The following is an 18,732-nucleotide window of genomic DNA, read 5'->3' on the forward strand; positions in this document are numbered from 1 at the left end:
ACCAATTCGACTCGCCCGTCTGACGTGACGGGTCTGGTTAGGCCCCAACGTCTCGGTTCAAAACGACTATCGGCCTAATACTTTGTACGAAATCCGGATTTAAATCTGTCCATTTCCTATATTATAATATATTCCGCTTCTAATTTGGCAAAAGAGAGTCGCTTTCGGAGTGAACTCATAGCTCAACCACCCTCTTTTCTTTCTTTTTTTTTCTTTGCCGTCTCCCTGTGCCTGCATAATTACCGATGAACTAGTGTTCTTCCTCTGGTGCACCTTCTTCTTCCTCCATTTGTGCGTTTCACCTCTCGAGCTTCTCAGGCCGGTGGAATTCGAAGCTCTCGAGTGTCGGCACAGCCCCAGCAGTTCCCGAGAAGAGAGCAAGAGTTTGCGCATTATTGTATTGCCTTTTGCTTCAAGTGGGAGAGTGTGTCCAGTGAAGAGCTAGAAGAGAGAGAGAGAGAGAGAGCGAGGCCCGCCTTCGGAGGCGATTTTCTCTCGCTTTTGGCGCCAGCACGAGCCGCATTGATTCATCCGATTCAGCCGAGCCGCGGAGGAGTCGAGGGGGGGAGAAGAGGAAGAGGAAGAGGCAGAGGCGATTGGACTCCGCATCTCGACGCGTCGGCCATTGGAGAGGGACCGCCCATTCTCGGTGGATGACTCGCTTCGCGAGGCTGCGAGCAGTCGTGTGTTTCTGCAGATTGGGAAATCCCGAGCTATGAGCTCATCTGCTAATGCTGGCGACACATACCCTCAGATCCGGAGAGTGGTGCGCCGTTTCGGTGTTGGGGCCGCAATGGTGTGAGGAGGATTCAAGCGGATTGATTCGTTCGGAGCGTGGTCGCGTCAGCCATTGATCTGAAGGTCGTTAGGTTGTCGGTGAGCCGATGGCGACGGAGTCTCGGATGGATCAGTATGAGATCATGGAGCAGATCGGTCGCGGCGCTTTTGGTGCTGCTATTCTCGTCCTTCACAAGGCCGAGAAGAAGAAGTGCGTATCTATAGTGCTCACGAAATTTCATCCGCGTGATTGGTCGCTCATTCGTGTGCATTTGATGTCATAAATGTGTGGTTTATCTCGTATGTCGAGCTAATATCTGGTCGAATTCGCATTGACAGATATGTGTTGAAGAAGATAAGGCTCGCGCGGCAAACAGAGCGATGCAGGAGATCTGCTCATCAAGAGGTATCTCTATCCCTTCGATTCTATTATCAGTTGATTATTCCTGTCATCCATCCTCGCTTTGGAGTTATTCACGAAATCGGCATTTCTTTTGTCTCGTAGATGGCTTTAATTGCGCGTATCCAGCATCCTTACATAGTGGAGTTCAAGGAAGCATGGGTCGAGAAAGTGAGAGACCCACTTAAATTGTACATGTGCCAAGTTTCTTTGTCCACTGATAATACATCTTTTGTTTAGATTCCTTCCTGAAATAGAAGCCATGTAAATGAAATGCAGGGTTGCTATGTTTGCATCGTCACTGGTTACTGTGAAGGCGGAGACATGTGAGTTTGATGGATTTGGAAGAATCCCAGTGTCTTTTAGTTTCCGGATGGGGAATAATCTTGTCTCATCAAAATGTCTTTCTTGTTTACTTTCACAGGGCTGAGTTGATGAAAAAGTCCAATGGTGTATATTTTCCGGAGGAGGTATTGTCTACATTTTCACTTGTCCGCTTAATTGATCTTGTCAGATCGGGAGGTTGATCAAATGAATCATGTTCACCATGGAATCTATATTTTGCAGAAACTGTGCAAGTGGTTTGCCCAATTATTGCTCGCGGTTGAGTACTTGCACTCAAATTATGTGCTCCATCGGGATCTAAAAGTGAGTAGCTATGAAGTAATTTAAGTGAACAAGCAACTTTTTACTGTCATGCCCAGTTTTTGAAATATTGAAGTCATTTTACATTCATTGCAGTGTTCGAACATCTTTCTTACCAAAGATCAGGATGTTCGCCTAGGTAAGTTCATACTTGCTGTGATACTTAGTGGGGTTTTAACTACTAGTGGTTCCAAGTCTCTTAAATTGCTATCTTATTTTGTTTGTACATGCCTGGGTTAAATCTAGGGGACTTTGGGCTTGCTAAAACCCTGAAGGCAGATGACTTGGCTTCATCGGTGAGTTTTTTTCTCAACAAAATGATACGAGCTGGTTTAGGCAAGCAAGAAAGAATCGGATGAAATCGTCCCAATCATCTCAGACTCAGCATGTTTAAGCATACATGCGCAAAGATTTTCTAGTGCTGCATTCATCCAACCTTTAGCCCAAGTTTATTGATATTTAACAGAACATTAATACAATGGCTGTCATGCTCTGTAGGTTGTGGGAACTCCCAATTACATGTGCCCAGAACTACTTGCAGATATACCTTATGGCTTCAAGTCGGACATATGGTCTCTAGGTACATCCGTACTTTCTGCATACGTCTTGGTGTATCAGTTTTTTTTTTTTTTTTCAAATATGTTTCTGATTTTACTCATTTTGATCAGGCTGTTGCATGTATGAGATGGCTGCTTATCGACCTGCATTTAAGGCTTTTGTAAGACTTCTGTGTACTTTTACTAAGAACATATCTTCAACTGATTGGACAGGCGCAGTGAGATCTCTCTTTGGTTTGAGTTTTGTTCTTTCCGTGTGAGTGTGATTTGCATATTCTGGATTGCCTTATTTCCATCCGAGTGTGACTGCACATGTATGTATGGATTTAATTTATCCCCCCGGGTTGGTGGGAAGGCATGGTTTGTTTGTAATCCCCCAGCTGGATAGCTGGTGCTTATTGTCATTTCTTCTCTTTATTAGACAGACATTGCACTTTTTTCATTAGTGTGGCAAACATTGTCTCGATTCAGTTCATATTGTAGCAGTTCCCCCAAAAAATAAAGAAGAAGAAGAAGAAGAACCACATAGCCTCCTGTCTTAGTTACATTGATAATTAGACTTGCCATTTTGATTTATAATATTTCTTTTAACTAGGCATGACGGCTTTTATTATGAGGGGCAATTTGGTACTGAATTACAATTTAGAAGAAGTTTGATAGTTTTGCTTTATCAAAGCTTTTCTGATTTGTTCTGCTCTTCTGTACATTCCTATGTGCCAACTCAATAGTGGGCAGATGTGGATATCTAACTCTTGCCTTATATGATTGGTCTCAGGATATGGCTGGTCTAATTAGCAAGATAAACCGTTCCTCTATTGGTCCCTTGCCTTCATGCTATTCCCCATCTTTGTAAGTGTTAATGAGCTTTAGTTGCCCACTAGCATCATGTTCTTCACTCTTTGGTACTTTTTTGTAATGCTAGACATTTGTATCTTAGTTGCTCGACTGAATGTTACCTAATCTTATGCCTTTGAGGAAATATTTAAGTTTCTTTAAGTGTGAGTTTGTATATTTGCAGAATAGAGGCAAGGTACTCTAAAAGTGTGCGTTACTTGCCTGATCAGGAGTCTTAAACTCTCAGTTTCTTGTTTCTTTCTTGTATTAAACAGTGATATGTCAGAGATAAAGGTAATCATCCACGGGGATAGTTCTTGGCAATTTATTCTATTCAATTTCATGGCCGTAAATTCCTTACACCTCATGTCCCGTGCCATGATGAAATTGATGGCACATGGAAAAGCAGATACATTTGCATCAGATACTCAGGGCTTCATATTAATATATTAGGATGCTAGTGGCATCATGATCCACTTGTGAGATGCTTCTTGGTCTGCCCCAGTATGATTACCATTCCCAAAAAACCTACTTTTCTCTCCAGCATCCTACCTTCTATGTAGTGACCATTGGCAGAGTAGTGGTGGCCCCTGGCCTGGTAGTTTCCCAAGTTTGTTAAACATCAAGTACTTATTTCTTTTAAAACAGGCTTCTTTTCATGGGGTTGCCCTCCCCTTTCCCAGAGACACCACCCCGTGTAATTTTTCTTTCTCGCCAAGAAAAAGAAAAGGGGAAAACAATAAAAGCTAAGAAAAGGAAAAGAAAAAAAGAAGAAAAGATCCACTCTCTTCCATTTGCCATTCTCCTTCTCCCCTCCCCCTTCCCCCCGGTTGCCCCTTTACTACCTTCACTTGATAAGTTGTGCCTGAGATCTTGAGGAAGTCATATTTTTCTTATACTTGATGTCTGATAAAAGAATAGTGCATGGCCTACTATAATCTGCTTAGCATTGTGATGCAGAAAAACGCTTATCAAGGGAATGCTGAGAAAGAATCCCGAGCATCGACCAAGTGTAATGTTTTCTGTCAACTTCACAAATTCCAAGCCAGCAAGTCTTGATGCTAACATTCAATTTTTCTTTTCCAGGCATCCGAGGTCCTGAAGCATCCTTATTTGCAACCTTATGTTGACCAGTATCGTCCATCCTTAACTCCAACCACATATATCTCAGAAAAGCCCACAAAAACTCCCAGTTCTCGGAGAAGTATGGCTGAGAGCCAAAATAGTAACAGCTCTTGCAGTGATAAAGACAGCTTGCTTTCGAGTGAGAAAAATTTATCCGATGTTCTCAACTGCAATAACAGAGCCACTGATACTGATTTGGCTTCATTTGATGTTGAAGATTGCTTTGAGCGGTCCCTATCAAACGAAGCACAAAATGGACCCATTACCAAGAAGGAAGAGCAAGAGATAGCAAAACCCTCACATGAAGTGCAGGTATCAGGTGCCGAACTGAAGCAGCCGAGAACTATTAAGAGTATCATGATGGCTTTAAAAGAAGGGAAAGTGCGAGAAAACAGTTCTCCAGCGAGAGGCAGCCGAATAAAGGCTGGATCTACATCTAACCAAAGAAATAATAGAGAATTATCGCCAAAGATTCCTAAACCCAGTCCTGTTCCTGCTATCAAGCATAATACAGACGCTTCAGCTGCAACACCTGCAAAGGCAGACAATGAGCTGCAGAAGAAGGTTGAAAGAACACTTTCGCTGAAGCATCAGGTATTAGGATTACTATGGCTGTTAGTTTTCTTATATTGATTGAGAGTGTTGCTAATGCTTTGTGATGTATTCCAGTTACCTGTAGTTGATTTTTTACCTAAGACAAAACCGAGGCATGACGTGGCCCCTCCTTCCGGTGCCATAAGACAGGCTACTGATGATCCTATTATGGCAAGAGCCAGGCAGAATACGCCTCCCTCAAATCAGGTCAGAAGATCCTCATTTCCTGGGCAAGCCAGGCAAATGGGGGTCAATACTCCTAACACCGTGGCCAATTCGGTGAAGTTAGGTTCAAGGGAGCCGATGCATGAGCCTGAAAAGGTTACTCAAGTTCACAATGGTGTTGTTTCCCATCTGAGTAGGCAGACCAAAGGAGAGCTTCCAAAGGTAGAAGCTTCCAGAGGGATGCAAACTGCTAGTAGCAATTCTGAATCTTCTTCTTTCTCCATTCAAGGATTTGAGGTTTGTGATGATGCTACGACTTCTTCTTTTGTCATGGCGGAACATGTACAGCAGTCACAGCCTGTCAATAACAGAGATGCATACACTGAAAGCACGATATCTCTCGCAAGTGCACCTGCATCTCATGTACATTGTGAGAATTATGATGAGGAGGCCGCTGGAAGCTGCAGACACGACTCTAGTTCTCTAACAGATTCTAGGAAAATCTCCGAAACTGGTGCTGAACTTCATAAAATGATTGCTGGTAGTGACAAAGTGAATTCAAATTTTCCCCAAATTGGTTGTGAAGAAATATTTGTTCGCAAAGGCGATGGCCCTCTATGCAGGCCTAGTATCACACCCAATAAAGTCTCCCAGTCGACTCCTACATCTCCTTCCAGTGGTGATGAGAAATATATGGTACGAGAGCTTCTGTCGTCGCTAGCCGAAACTACTACTTCTAGTACATCTCCTACATCATCTAGCCAAAGGAACATGCAGCCTGATAAAGGGATGATTCTGCACCATCCAACAATAGAAAAGTCAGGTGCCCCTCATCTTCATTCAGCTTACGATGATGTCATTCATGTTATAAGGCACAGTAGTTTCAGAGTTGGCAGTGAGCAGCCTGTTGTGGAAACTGTGGAGATGGGTGTCCAAAATGTAAATGTGGGGAAGCTGATAAATGTTGTCAGTGAGGACATGGAAATGAGAAACATGGCTACTCCCATGACTATAAGAACTTCTAGTGGCTCCGAAGCCGTGTCACATCTGTCAAATGACTCCGATCATTCTGCTGTTAAAGAAATTGATGTTGCAAACACTGTTTCGGCCGGATTGGTATCTGATTCTGTGCCAAAAGCCGATTCATTGCCACCAGCAAAACCCAACTCCATTGGGAACGAAGAGGAACTACCGGCTAAGGAGACATTGGATGTTAAGTCCTTCAGGCAGAGGGCTGAGGCGCTAGAAGGGCTCCTTGAATTGTCTGCGGAATTGCTGCAGCACAATAGATTAGAAGAGCTTGCAGTTGTGTTGAAGCCTTTCGGGAAAGATAAAGTTTCCCCAAGGGAAACAGCTATATGGCTAGCCAAGAGTCTAAAAGGCATGAAGATTGAGGACGGCGGACGAACTTTGTGAAGCATCAAATTGTGGCAAGCAGGCTCCTATCGTAATTATGGGTGTTGGCCTAGTGATTCATTGATTTTTGTTGTGCAATTGTACATTCAAGAGCCCTTGAATATTTGAGAAACCACTCCTTATCTATTTCCTTTTTCTTATTCATCCTTTACGATTCAGTTCTTAGATGCATTACCTTTTTGTACATAGTGACCAATAGAGATGAGAAAGATTGAATTCCAGCCTGATACTTGGGCGTGCTTTGTGAGTTAAATCACGTAATTCCGAGCTGTTAAAGCAGTCTGTTTACTTTCATTAGCAAATAATAGCACTGTGAATAATATATTGAGAAAAAAATAAGCATTAGGAACTAATATCTTCAAGATCCATTTAGCTGAGAATGATTTCGTAGTGGCCAAGAATCTGTTTCATTACCATTGTGCTCTTTGTAGCTATTTTTTTTTTGGCTCTGTCAGTATGAGAGCTAGGGCAGGAGATGATGCAAACTCTACTCTAGGTCATCAAGTAAACTAGCATTTCCTCCTTGTTTTCGTTTTGTTTTGTATTCCAGCCCTGCTTAGAAAGCTCGTGATTGGCCCATAATGAGTTAAATCTATGTTCTGGTTGTAATTTGCGACATCACGGATACACATGTGGGTAGCGTTCACTGACTTCCCACTTCAGTTCTGAGTATCTCTAGTCTCTAAGGCATATATGTCTTATAGCTGTTACAATTGTTTTCAGTGGACAGAACTTCTAAAAGTTGGCCATAATATTAGCAAGAATTAGTCCAGTTTTGAGGTACGGTAGTCATTGGATTCTAAGATATGCACTAAATTAGGCAAACGTCATAGTGCAATGGATTCAAGTTGATTTTACATATGTTGTTTGTCTTTCTTGTTGGGTAATTCATGCGAAACATTTGTGCGGATAGAGAGAGAGACTTACGGTGGTCCTTTTGTGGGGAGCGAAGGCTGGGATGGAACAGAGGAGAAGTCCGGTGGAAGCTTACATATGATTATGACCGTGCTCTATTGACCATGCTCGCGCAGTCTGTGACCACATGATGCAATGCTTTCTTCCTTTAAGCTTGAACTAACCAGGACCGAAAATCAAAATAGCAGTTTGTTTTCTAAGCGTCGAACACTTTCACCACCCGGAAAAACAACAAATTAAAAGAGGGGGAATTCTGTAAAACAACAGAAACACGAACTCGGTCGAGAATTTCTTGGAAGTTGTCAGGATGCTTCACTCTTTTCAATCAGAGATTAACTCCAAACTCATAGGCCCCAATATCTTCAAATCACGTTCCTCTCCTTTCACACGACTCCAAACAATGCAAACGCGTTTCCCCTCCTCCAAAGTCCATATGAAATGGAATTTCCTCTCGTTTACCTCTCTCTCTCTCTCTCTCTCTCTCTCTGTGAAAACTCTCTATAATAGGACCCCTCTTGAGTTTGGAAATCATCCAAAAATTGCATCTCCTCAACCATGGACCACCCAAACGCCTCTGCAACTTCAATCCATCACACCCACGGGCTGTCAGTATCTCGTTCTATGCGTCGTTCCTGTCATCGTCCTACCAAATCTGTGGCCAATCAAGTGGTTCGCTGCCTGATCACCTCGCTAATCCTGCTATTCGTCTTGGCCAGCGCCGCGTGCTTCATCGCCTGGCTCATGCTCCATCCCCACCCTCCTTCATCCAGAGTCAACTCTCTCGCCGTGTCCGGCTTCAACATCTCGAGCCCTCAGTTCACCCCCAGATTCGATATCGAGCTTGTGGTAACGAACCCGAACAAGAAGATAGTCTTCTCCATCGACCAATTTGGCTTGCTCATTTCCTACAGGGGCATCCCACTCCTCAGGAGCGTCGTGGATCCGCCAAACTACATACAGATACTAGGCAACCGGAGTTCGGAGGTCAAGTTCGAGTTGGGCATGGAGAAGCTGAGCGACAAGAAGAAGAGGAAGGTGCTTAGGGACATCAAAGGGGATTGGAGCAGAGGGGTGGTGAGCTTTCAGGTGAAGGCGAGTATGAGGGTGACGTTCAGAGCTGGGAGGTGGCTGAGCAGGCAGAGGTTGGTGGAGGCCTCCTGTAAGGATTTGAGCGTCGAGTTTTTGCCTGCCAAAGAAACAGGGAAGCTCCATGATGGAGGGAGAATCTGCTCCGTTGATTAACATTAGGCGTTCCTCTGATTTCTTCTCTAAAGGCCCATTATGGCAAGTGGTATAGTTCATGGCCTGATTATAGCTTTCGTCAGCTTGTTCTTTCTTTGTGTCAGATCGTTAATAGGAAGGAGCAGACTCTTAAGAAACGAAACTACAGAAAATTGTAATATGTGACTTCATTATAAATTTATAAGTATCTGTTACTATGGAGCTCACCTATGTCTTCTCTTTTTTTTAAGGAGAATTACCAAAAAAAAAAAAAAATTCTAAACCTATTGCACTTATGTCAATTCAGTCCATATTAGTATCGACCGTGCCACGTAGGAAAATCGACGTCCACGTCCACGTCCTCGATTTTCGTTTGATAGGACTCAATTGATAAATTATCAAGAGGTTTATGAATGATTCGGCTAAATCAAAAAATTTAAGAATGAATTGACACAAATGCAATAAGTTTATGTCTTTCTTGGCAATTTTTCTCATTTTTTAATCACGTTGGTTTGAGGTCTTGGTCTAGACTTTGGAGGCGGAAATTTTTTGGAAGGATTGCGCTGACAGTCTTAAACATTTGCCTCATTTATATATATAATCAAGTCTTAAATGTTTAAATCTATGCAATCAAGTCCTGAACTTTTTATATTTAGTGCAATTTAGTCCTTCCGATGATCTCACGGACAAATTTGCTAACATGACGTGTCGGAATCAATTTCCAAAAAGGGTTGGGTAAAATTCAATGTCTCTTGGGAAAAAAATTGTACTAGGGAATCTGCTACATTTTCCTTTGTCCGGGGTTATAGGGGATTTCGCTCCAATCATCATGCTTTTGATCGAAGATCACAAGGTCCCATGTTTAAATTACGGTGCGGCTGTGAACTATGCTGTCACGTGTTGTTAGTCGTAGGATTGCTGGCGATACTCGGATTTCTTTTCTCAGTGATGATTCTAGATTCGACCGCCGAAAGATTTCCGCGAGTTTTCGCGGCCAATGTGTCCCTCTCTTCCTTCGGTGTGTCACCGTCGTCTCTCCAGCTGAACGGGACTTGGCGCGTCGAGTTCTCACTGCTATACAAGGCCCCGGCCGGCTACTACTTCTCTTGCGGCGGGGCCGCGGCCTCGGTGTACTACAAAGGCGCGTACCTGGCGTGGATGGATCTTCACGCCTTCCTCACGACTCCGGAGCATCCGATTCTACAGGAGGTGAACGTCGATGCATCCCGGAGGGACGTGCCAGATTGGCCCACGCGCAATCTCACGGAAGCGAGGAGGCTTGGGGTCGTGGAGCTGGAGGTTCAGTTTGTCGCTGAACATGGCGAAGGACGTCGCACTTAACTGTGCGGGGGTTTGAGGTTAGGATTTTCGACGGCGGGAGAAGCTAAGCTCATCAGCGGCAGCGACAGAAGATGCCCCGGAGTTGGAGAAAATCGACGAGAAGCAGAGAAATTTGTTGACGCATAGATCTCGTTCTTGTTTTCTTTTAAAATCATTTTCAATAAGTTAAAACCAAGTCGAAGTTCTAACGTAACCTGCATCTTGGATAGATCTGTGAACGTGTCGAGCTATTCTTGATTCGTAGATTACCTTGAAGCTGCGATAATCTTTCTGCTGAGATGTTTGCGGTTTCTCCATAGTATCATGCCACAATCCGAAAAGAAATCTTCGTGACCTTATGATAATAGCACAATCATTCTGGTCCATCAATACGTTTCTACCTCTTCCTAATAAATCTGCCCTGGAAGCACACCGCCATCTCGACGATGGCCGCCGTCGACATGACCACCACTGCGTTTTCAGTCAACCTAGTGGCATGGATGGAAGGCGCAAGGTGGTCTTGGCGGAGGTGGAGGAATTTTTTTTTTCCGTGAAGAGGTAGGTGCAATCGTGCTTCTAGTAGCGGCTTCAATCGCCGCGGTGTGCGCAGTCCCGCTCGCCGTATAATTATGCTTTCGAAGTGAGAGTACCGGGCGGCCGGAGTCTTCATCGTCCGGCGTCGTCTTTGCTTAGCGACTCCAAGGCCAATCGGACGACTTTTCCTCCAATCAGAAGTGGAGAAAAATTTGAAGATCCCATGCGTATCTTCAAATTATTATTTTTTTCTTCCATTCGTTGCCATTGTTTTGTTGCTATCCAGAACAAGATTTGATTTATATGTCAATGCTAGAGTCTTTCTGAGATCACTAGGTATTCAAATTTTCTAATTTTTTTTTTTTTGTTTTCCATACGTTGTCATTGTTTTGTTGCGCCTAAATTGACGCGTTTGAGCAAAAGATTTGATTTACACGGTAATAATAGAATCTTTACGGTTATATTTATGTAATATATTATTTCCTTTTAAGTAATAAGTAAATCGTATCAAAACTCTAATCCAATTCGAAATTCCTTGCTCCCCATTACTTAACTCTATCCGCCCACGCATCCGTCCGATTCTTTCTACCGAGTTACTCAAGCAAACATCCTCTCCAATGTCTCCATCCAACCCTGACCCTGCCGGCTTGCTCTACGGCTTCCCGGTGCCCCCGCCGCAGCCCGCCCACGAAGCACCACCCGTGCTCAATGGCCGCTCCCGAGCGGCGGCAACAGCCACTGCTGTCCGGTTTGGAAACGCCTGACGATGCCCAGGCTAGGATCATCAAGTGAGCGGGTTAAGCGTACGTGTAAGGCATGCTCATTCCCGTTCATCGGGGCTGCAATCTTGGGAGTTTTGGTCTACTTGGTGATCGCGGTTTGTAATAACGACTTAAACCCGCGAGTTTTCGTTTCCGGCATGTCTTTCTCTTCCTTCGACGTCTCGTCAATTGAACGGGACTTGGCACATTGATTTCTTGCTGCGATACAAGAACCCGGCCAACGGCCCTTACTCATGGGGTGGCGCCGCGGTCTCTGTGTATTACAAAGACGCGTACCTAGCAGGGACTTATCTTCACGCTTTGAGCGTATCTCGAAAGCCGATTCTGCTGGAGGTGAACCTCGACGCATCCCGAACCGATGTTCCCAGTTGGATCGCGAGCGAGCTCGCGGAAGGCAGGAGACTTGGATTCGTGGATTTTGATGTTCAGTTCGTCGCTAAAGCGGACATGTACCGTGATACTTATTTGTGCAAGGGTTTGAGGCTCGGGTTTTCGACGAGCGAAGAAGCTAAGCTCATTGGGGATGGTCGCGTAAGATGCCTGTTAATCGCTTAGAAGAAATCGATGAGAAAGAAGTTTCTCTTGATGGCTAGATTTCATTCTATTTTCTTTGTTTTTTCTAGCTTTCAATAGGTTGGGGGATGAAGTTCATTATTTTTCTCTGATTTAGTCAGAACTATTCTTGATTCGTAGACTAGTTGAAGCTGAGACATGTGATTTTTGCTTGATGTTTTCAATTCTTTCCAATAGTAATGCGAGAAGATCCATGCAATCAAGCCGATTGTTCATACAAATATGTCTATAAGGGAAGATTAAAAAAAAAAAAAAGTACATACGGTTGCTACCCCAGCGCCTCCGCCTATTGAAGCACCGCCATCTCGACGACGACACCGTCTGTTGGGCTTCCGGCCAAGCTAGTGACACGAAAGTTGTTAGAAGATCTTGGCGGAGGCGGACATTATTTCCGTGGATGACTATACTTAGTGCTCGGCACAATTGTGCTCCTAGCTTTAGCTGCAATCTCCATTGTTCGAAGGGAGAGCACAGGCCGGCGGCCAAAGTGGTTAAAACTTTTGACCCCTCTAGTATCACGCCACAATTCGAAAAAGAAAAAAAAATCGTGACCTCATGATAATAATTTCGTCAATAATTCTAGTGCATCAATACATTTTTGCATCGTGGTATGTACTGCCACCGGAACCTCTACCTAAATCGGCCTCAGAAGCACCGCCATTTCGACCATGACCGCCGTTGACGACCACCAATTGGGTGATTGGTCAACCTAGGGGCACGGAAGGCACAAGGTGGTCTTGGTGGAGGTGGATATTTTTTCCAATGGGAAGGCTTCGTGCTCGGTACAACCGTGCTACTAGTATTGGCTGCAATTGCCGCCTTGTCCGCATATTTTGCTTGCTGTATAACTATGCTTTCGAAGTCAGATTGCCGGCTGGAGTCGACTCTTTCACCGTGGAGATAGTATTCTTCATCGACCATTTTGGCCTGCTCGTTTCCTAGAGAGGGATCCCACTCCTTAGGATGGTCGTGGAGCCAACGGACTACGTCTGGGCTACGGGAGCACGGTGGTCGAGTTCGAGTTGGACATGGAGAAGCTGAATGACAGGAAGAAAAGGAAGGTGCTTAGGGACATGAATCTCACCTATGTCTCCAGGTCTGGACTTTCGAGGGGGAAAGATTTCGGGAAAGTGTGCAATTAATCCCAACATCTAGAGCTTGTTTGTTAATACGTCACATTACCTATGATGTCTCTTTAAGAATTTGAAGTCACATATCCCAAAGGCTAAAATTTGTGTCTATTTAAATTCCGAAAAGGGCCGAGTAAAGTTCAAAGTTCTAGGGAATATGGTATTAGCTACATTGTCCTCGAAGGGAATTTCCTTCGATCATACCTTTGATCGGCCGATCGCAAGCTATGAGTATCATTCACATACAAACTTAACTAAAAATAATTCTTGGTGATGCCTAGGTTTTTAAACCCTTGACCGGACGACTTTTCCTCCAACCAGAGATGGAGGAAAATATGAATATCGTATTCTAACTCACAAAAAGTAAAAATAAAAATAAGGGTCCCATGTTTATCTTCAATTCTTTTTTTTTTTTTTTTTGGCATTCATGTCATTGTTTTATTGCATATGTATTGACGCGATTGAAGATAAGATTAGATTTACATATTAACACCAGAACTTCAGATCTGCTAATTCTTACGATAATATTGATCTATTATGTTATTTGCTTTTAAGTAAGTAAATCGGGTCAAAACCCTAATCCAATTCGAACTCCTTGCTCCCCATTACTTAAACCCTACCAGCCCACGCACCCTTCTGATTCTTTCTACCAGGGTACTCGAGCAAACATCCTCTACATCCGGCCCAGACCCTGCCGGCGTGGCATACGGCTTCCTGGTGCCGCCACCACAGCCCGCCCCAGAAGCACCGTCCGAGCTCAAAGACCGCTCCCCGAGCAGTGGCAACCGCAGCAGTCCGGTTTTGAAACGCCTGACGATGCCTGGGCCAGGATCGTCACTCGAGCAGCAGGAGGGCACATGTTGTGTATGGCCAATTGCGTTGTTCTTTGCTGCATTCTTGGCATATTTTCTCTTCTTTTTATTGCCACTGGGACTGCTGACTCAACGCCACGAGTTTTCGTGTCCGGCATGTCCCTCTCTTCCTTCCATTTCTTGCCGTCGTCTCGTCAATTGAACGGGACTTGGCACATCGATTTCTTGCTGCGATACAAGGAGGACCCAACCGGCAGCCCCTTCTCATGCGATAGCGCGGCGGTCTCGGTGTATTACAAAGGCACGTACCTGGCGGGGACGTATCTTCACGCCTTCCGCATTCCGAAGCATCCGATTCCTCTGGAGGCGAATGCAGATGCATCCCGAACTGACGTTGCCGGTTGGCTCGTGAGCGATCTCGCGGAAGTCAGGAGACTTGGAGTTGTGGAGTTCGAGGTTCAGTTTGTCGCTAAATTTGGCACAGAGCATGCCACTTATGTCTGCAGGGGTTTGAGGTTAGGGTTTTCGACCACAGAAGAAGCTAAGTTCATTGGCGACCGTCATTTAAGATGCCCGTTAATCGCTTAGAAGAAATCGATGAGAAAAAGTTTCTCTCGATGGCTAGATTTCACCGTATTTTCTCTTTTTATAGCTCTCGACAAGTTGGGGGATGAAGTTGAATGTTTTCCTTTAATTAGTTCAGGGATGAACAAGCATCAAGTCGGTGTTCTAAGTTAACCTACATCTTGTAGGTTGTGAATGAGTTAAAAATTATTCTTGATTCGTAGATTAGTTGAGGCTGTGATGATCTTTTAGCTAAGCTATGTGATCTTTGCTTGGTGTTTCCAATTTTTCCAATACTATCACGTAAAGATCCATGCCCTCAAGCCAATTATTTCTGCAAATATGTCTACAAGTGAGGATTAAAAAAAAAAAGTCCATAACCCTTGCTCAATAACGAATTGGATGGACAATGTCATGTTACAATTAAAACACCTCGAAACTTTTTCATGACCTCATGATAATAGTACCTTCCTCGCCACCTGGCGCCTTTGCCTAAATCTGCCCCGGAAGCACCGTCCATCTCGACAATGACCACTGTCTGTTGGGTTTCCAGCCGACCTAGTGGTGTAGAAGGTGTTAGAAGGTCTTGGCGGAGGTGGACATTATTTCCGTGGATGGATTGTTTGATGCTTGGCGCAATTGGGCTCCTAGTGTTAGCCGCAATCTCCTCGGTGTTTGGGTTTTTTGCTCACAATATGACATTGCTTCCGAATCAAGAGTACCGGAGTATCTGTTGCTGCTGAAGCACATCTTCCGCTCGATAGTGCCGTTTTCTCAGCATACTACAAAGTCTGGATCGTGGCGACTGTCAGGTGGTATGGAGCTTCACTCCTTTGCCCATCTCCCCCGAAGCATTAGATTCGATAGGAGGTGGAAGGCGAGGCCATTTTGAAGCAATTTGAGGCAATTTGAGCCCATTATTTGAAACAAGATCCACTTCAGGCCCTACTTTCAAAGAATGAAGTCATTTCATGACCTTATTTAGAATTTTCCTCTTTAAGAATTTGAGAGAGCTAAAAACTTAGTATTGATAGAAGCCACAAATCCCAAAAGGTAAAGTTCAAAGTTTTTTATAAAAATATTGTGTTAGGAAATCGACTATAATTTCCTTCATCCGTGGCCGGAGGAAATTTCCTCCAATCACTACTTGGATCGATGGATCGCAAGTTGTCAATAGTAAGGCACGTACAAACATATCAGAAAATTGATGTGGTTGATGCCTATTGTTCTAAGCCATCATCAATCAGATGACTTGTCCTTCGACCAGAGAAGGAGGAAAATATGGGCCTTAGATTACGAAAAATAATTTGATTCTTGGTGTTACTAACAATTAGGAAAACCATAAATACGACTATTAAATAAAGTTAACACATTTTCATATATCGCATTTCACGGTATTACTAAAGATTGAGAAATATGAATATAGAACTCTGACCCACCAAATTGAAAAAAAGCCGTGGCTGTAGGACCCATGTTTTTCTTCGAATATCTTTTTTAGGGCTACGTTTATTTCATGAAAAATGAATGTTTTAGAAAATATTTTCTTTAAGATGGTCGCTTGTATCGCTTACAAAAATTAGCTTACAAAAATTACCTAATGGCAGTACTTATCTTGGTGAGATTTGAGGTCAAGATTTTCTAGGAAGCGTGATGGCCGAAGAAGCTGGGCTCGTTGGCTAGAGTCTCACACGGTGCCATTGTTTATGAACAAGGTCCGACACAGGCAGGTAATACATGAATTTCACGCTTTCCCGAGATTTCATTAATAGACAGAAAAATTACCTTATGATCCTAAACTTAACTTTTTGATTGATTGGCCACGTTCTACATATGACCATGCTCTACTGGTCATCCTTGCGTAGCCTTACTACAAAATCCACATGGACATGGAACGTGCTCTTGCCATCGGCCGAAGCGTCTCGTCGATCATGGGATACTCAAATGCCTCTGCAACTTCCGTCCGATACACCCGCACACCACCGCCGCCAGTTCTATACATCAAGTAGTTCTCCTCCTGAACGCCTCACTTGTCCTGCTGCTATTCATCTTGGCCAGCGTCCTGTTGCCTCATCATCTGGCTCGTGCCCCATCCCTGCCCTCCTGTATTCAGAGTCAAATCTCTCGCCACGGTCCCAGTTCGCCCCCATATACAATCTCGAACTCGTCGTTACAAACCCCGAACAAGAAGATAGTACTCTTTTCATCGACCATTTTGGCCTGCTCATTTCCTACAGAAGGATCCCACTCCTTAGGAGGGTCATGAAGCCGACGGACTGCGTACGGATACATGGCTACCGGAGTTCAGGGGTCAGGTTCAAGTTGGACATGGAGAAGGTGAACGACAAGAAGAAAAGGAAGGTGCTTAGGGAAGGGGAAGCTTTGAAGGTGAAGGTGAAGGTGAAGTTCAGAGCTGGGAGGTAGCTGAGCAGGCAGAGGTTGACGGAGGCCTCTCGTAACTTTGTAAGGATTTGAGCATTGAGTTAGATTGTTAGCTTTGGTCATGAGTTTGTTCTTTCTTTGTGTTAGATTGCTAAAAGGAATTAGCAATTGGTATTATTATGTAACTGATTTGCCAAAAATGGTTGTCGACGAAATATCTTCCACCAAACTTCGTTTGTTCTATTTTCACTTCGTTTGCTCTATTTTCATTATTAAAAGAGACGGGTTCTGTGGTGATTCCGAAAAGTATGCTCAATGGATCACAAGGAATAGATATATTTCGTCGGAATTTAATTGACGACGAGGCACAAAATACTTTGTCGGAATTTAATCGATGACAAAGTATCCGAAACTACGATTAAAGTACGAGAATGAAAGATGCGGGAACGTAAGGATGCAGAAAAGATGAATAGACTAATGTACTAAGGTAACTGTTACGACCAGTTACTTGCCCTCATGAGCCCCTGTTCTCTTGGCCTTGAGTAAGTCTTATCAGCCAGCATTATTATGAGTGATGTCTCTTGAAGAATTTCAAAGGGGAAAAACTCGAACTTTTGCTTAATTAGTCACGTATCCCAAAGGCTAACATTCATGTCTATTTAAGTTCCGAAAAGGGTTGAGTAAAGTTCAACGTTCTAGGAATTAGGGAATTGGCTATGTACTCGTTCATATTTGGTCGAAGGGAAGTTCCTCCAATCATACGTTTGATTGGTAGATCAAAAGTTATGAATATCATTTGCATACAAACACAACTAAAAAAACAAATAGCAAGTGACACTTGTGTTTATATACCATCGATCGACGAGCTTTTGCTCCAAATAGATACGAAAAAAATACGATCCTTAAAAGATTCAATATTAAATTATGAAAACCATTTCAGTCCTCAATTTTACCAACTGGCAATAAAGGAATTATGAATATGACTATTAAATAAGGTTAATTCATTTTCCTACATCCCACCTCATATTATTCAGTGTGACTAACAACTAAAAAAAAGGGAAAAAAAACGAGGGTTCCATGTTTATCTTCAAATCTTGTTTTGCCCCACCCTTCATTGTCGTTGTTTTGTTGCACCTGCCTTGACCGGGCTGAGGATAAGATCTGATTTACATGTTCAATGTTCAGACTTGAATCTTTCTAACATCGCGGGATATTCGAGTTTGCTGTTATTTCCTTCTCTTTAAGTAACTAAATCTGTATCAAGACTCTAATCCAAGTCAAAAATTCCTAGCTCGCCATTTCTTCAAAACTCCATCAGCCCACGCACCCATTTCTGATTTTCTCTACCATGTCGCTCGAGCGAAGGTCCTCTACTTCCATAAAGCCCGCTCCATCCGACCCTGACAATCCCTGCTTGGTCTACGGCTTCCCGGCAAACCCGCCGCAGCCCGCCCCAGAAGCACCGCTCGTGCTCATAGACCGCCCCCCTACCCCGAGCTGTGGTAACCACGGTAGTCTGGCTTCAAATCTGTCCGACTCTCCCCGGGCCATCTCACCACTCGAGCAGAGCGGTGGGGGATGGTGTGAATGGTTATTGGTGTCGTTCTTGGCAGCAGGCGTCGCCGCCAGCGTCTACGTAATATATCTCCTTTCGAAGGCTGAGCAATACCCGCGACTTTTTGTGTCCGGCCTGACCCTGTCTTTCTTCGGCGTCTCGCCGTCGTCCCTTCAGTTGAACGGGACTTGGCACGTCAATTTCTCGCTGGTGTACAAGTATCCGACCGGCAGTTATTTCGCCTACGACAGCGCCGCAGTATCGGTATATTACAAGGGCGCCTACCTGGCCGACGTGGATCTTCACACCTTCCGCGTGCCCCAGGAGCATCCGCTCCCACTGGAGGTGAACGTGGATGCACCCCGAAGGGACGTGCCGGTTTGGCTCGCGCACGATCTCGCGGAAGTTAGGAGAGTTGGAGTTATGGAGCTTGA

General features: G+C 44.1%; 2 protein-coding genes across 3 annotated transcripts; both read left to right on the top strand.

Moving 5' to 3' along the window:
• The first annotated feature begins 151 nt into the window (after positions 1-151).
• On the top strand, positions 152-6,740 carry LOC115734250 (serine/threonine-protein kinase Nek5). Of its 2 annotated transcripts, XM_030664921.2 has the most exons (14): positions 152-988; positions 1,117-1,183; positions 1,283-1,348; positions 1,457-1,503; positions 1,602-1,647; positions 1,745-1,825; positions 1,919-1,961; positions 2,069-2,118; positions 2,321-2,402; positions 2,491-2,540; positions 3,155-3,228; positions 4,174-4,225; positions 4,300-4,932; positions 5,008-6,740. In XM_030664921.2, the coding sequence occupies exons 1-14, from the start codon at positions 885-887 to the stop codon at positions 6,511-6,513; spliced, it is 2,901 nt and encodes a 966-aa protein (XP_030520781.2). In that variant the 5' UTR covers positions 152-884; the 3' UTR covers positions 6,514-6,740. The 2 variants fall into 2 exon arrangements, with proteins under 2 accessions (XP_030520781.2, XP_048136341.1); XM_048280384.1 differs by lacking the exons at positions 152-988; positions 1,117-1,183; positions 1,283-1,348 and adding an exon at positions 1,350-1,368.
• A 1,014-nt stretch (positions 6,741-7,754) lies between these two features.
• Positions 7,755-8,809, top strand: LOC115734251 (NDR1/HIN1-like protein 12). Its single transcript, XM_030664922.2, has one exon. It carries the CDS (start codon positions 7,984-7,986, stop codon positions 8,668-8,670), a length of 687 nt encoding a protein of 228 aa, XP_030520782.2. The 5' UTR covers positions 7,755-7,983; the 3' UTR covers positions 8,671-8,809.
• The last annotated feature ends 9,923 nt before the right edge of the window (positions 8,810-18,732 follow it).

Source organism: Rhodamnia argentea, chromosome 6 (assembly GCF_020921035.1).
Source record: "Rhodamnia argentea isolate NSW1041297 chromosome 6, ASM2092103v1, whole genome shotgun sequence".
In the NCBI taxonomy this organism is placed as follows: Eukaryota; Viridiplantae; Streptophyta; class Magnoliopsida; order Myrtales; family Myrtaceae; genus Rhodamnia; species Rhodamnia argentea.

Excerpts from the sequence above, each read along its gene's own strand:
- LOC115734250 (XM_030664921.2), top strand. The coding sequence starts at position 885 with ATGGCGACGGAGTCTCGGATGGATCAGTATGAGATCATGGAGCAGATC. Across the intron at positions 1,648-1,744 it reads GTGTATATTTTCCGGAGGAG|AAACTGTGCAAGTGGTTTGC; the intron begins GTATTGTCTACA and ends TATATTTTGCAG. Across the intron at positions 1,962-2,068 it reads AGATCAGGATGTTCGCCTAG|GGGACTTTGGGCTTGCTAAA; the intron begins GTAAGTTCATAC and ends GGTTAAATCTAG.
- LOC115734251 (XM_030664922.2), top strand. The coding sequence starts at position 7,984 with ATGGACCACCCAAACGCCTCTGCAACTTCAATCCATCACACCCACGGG.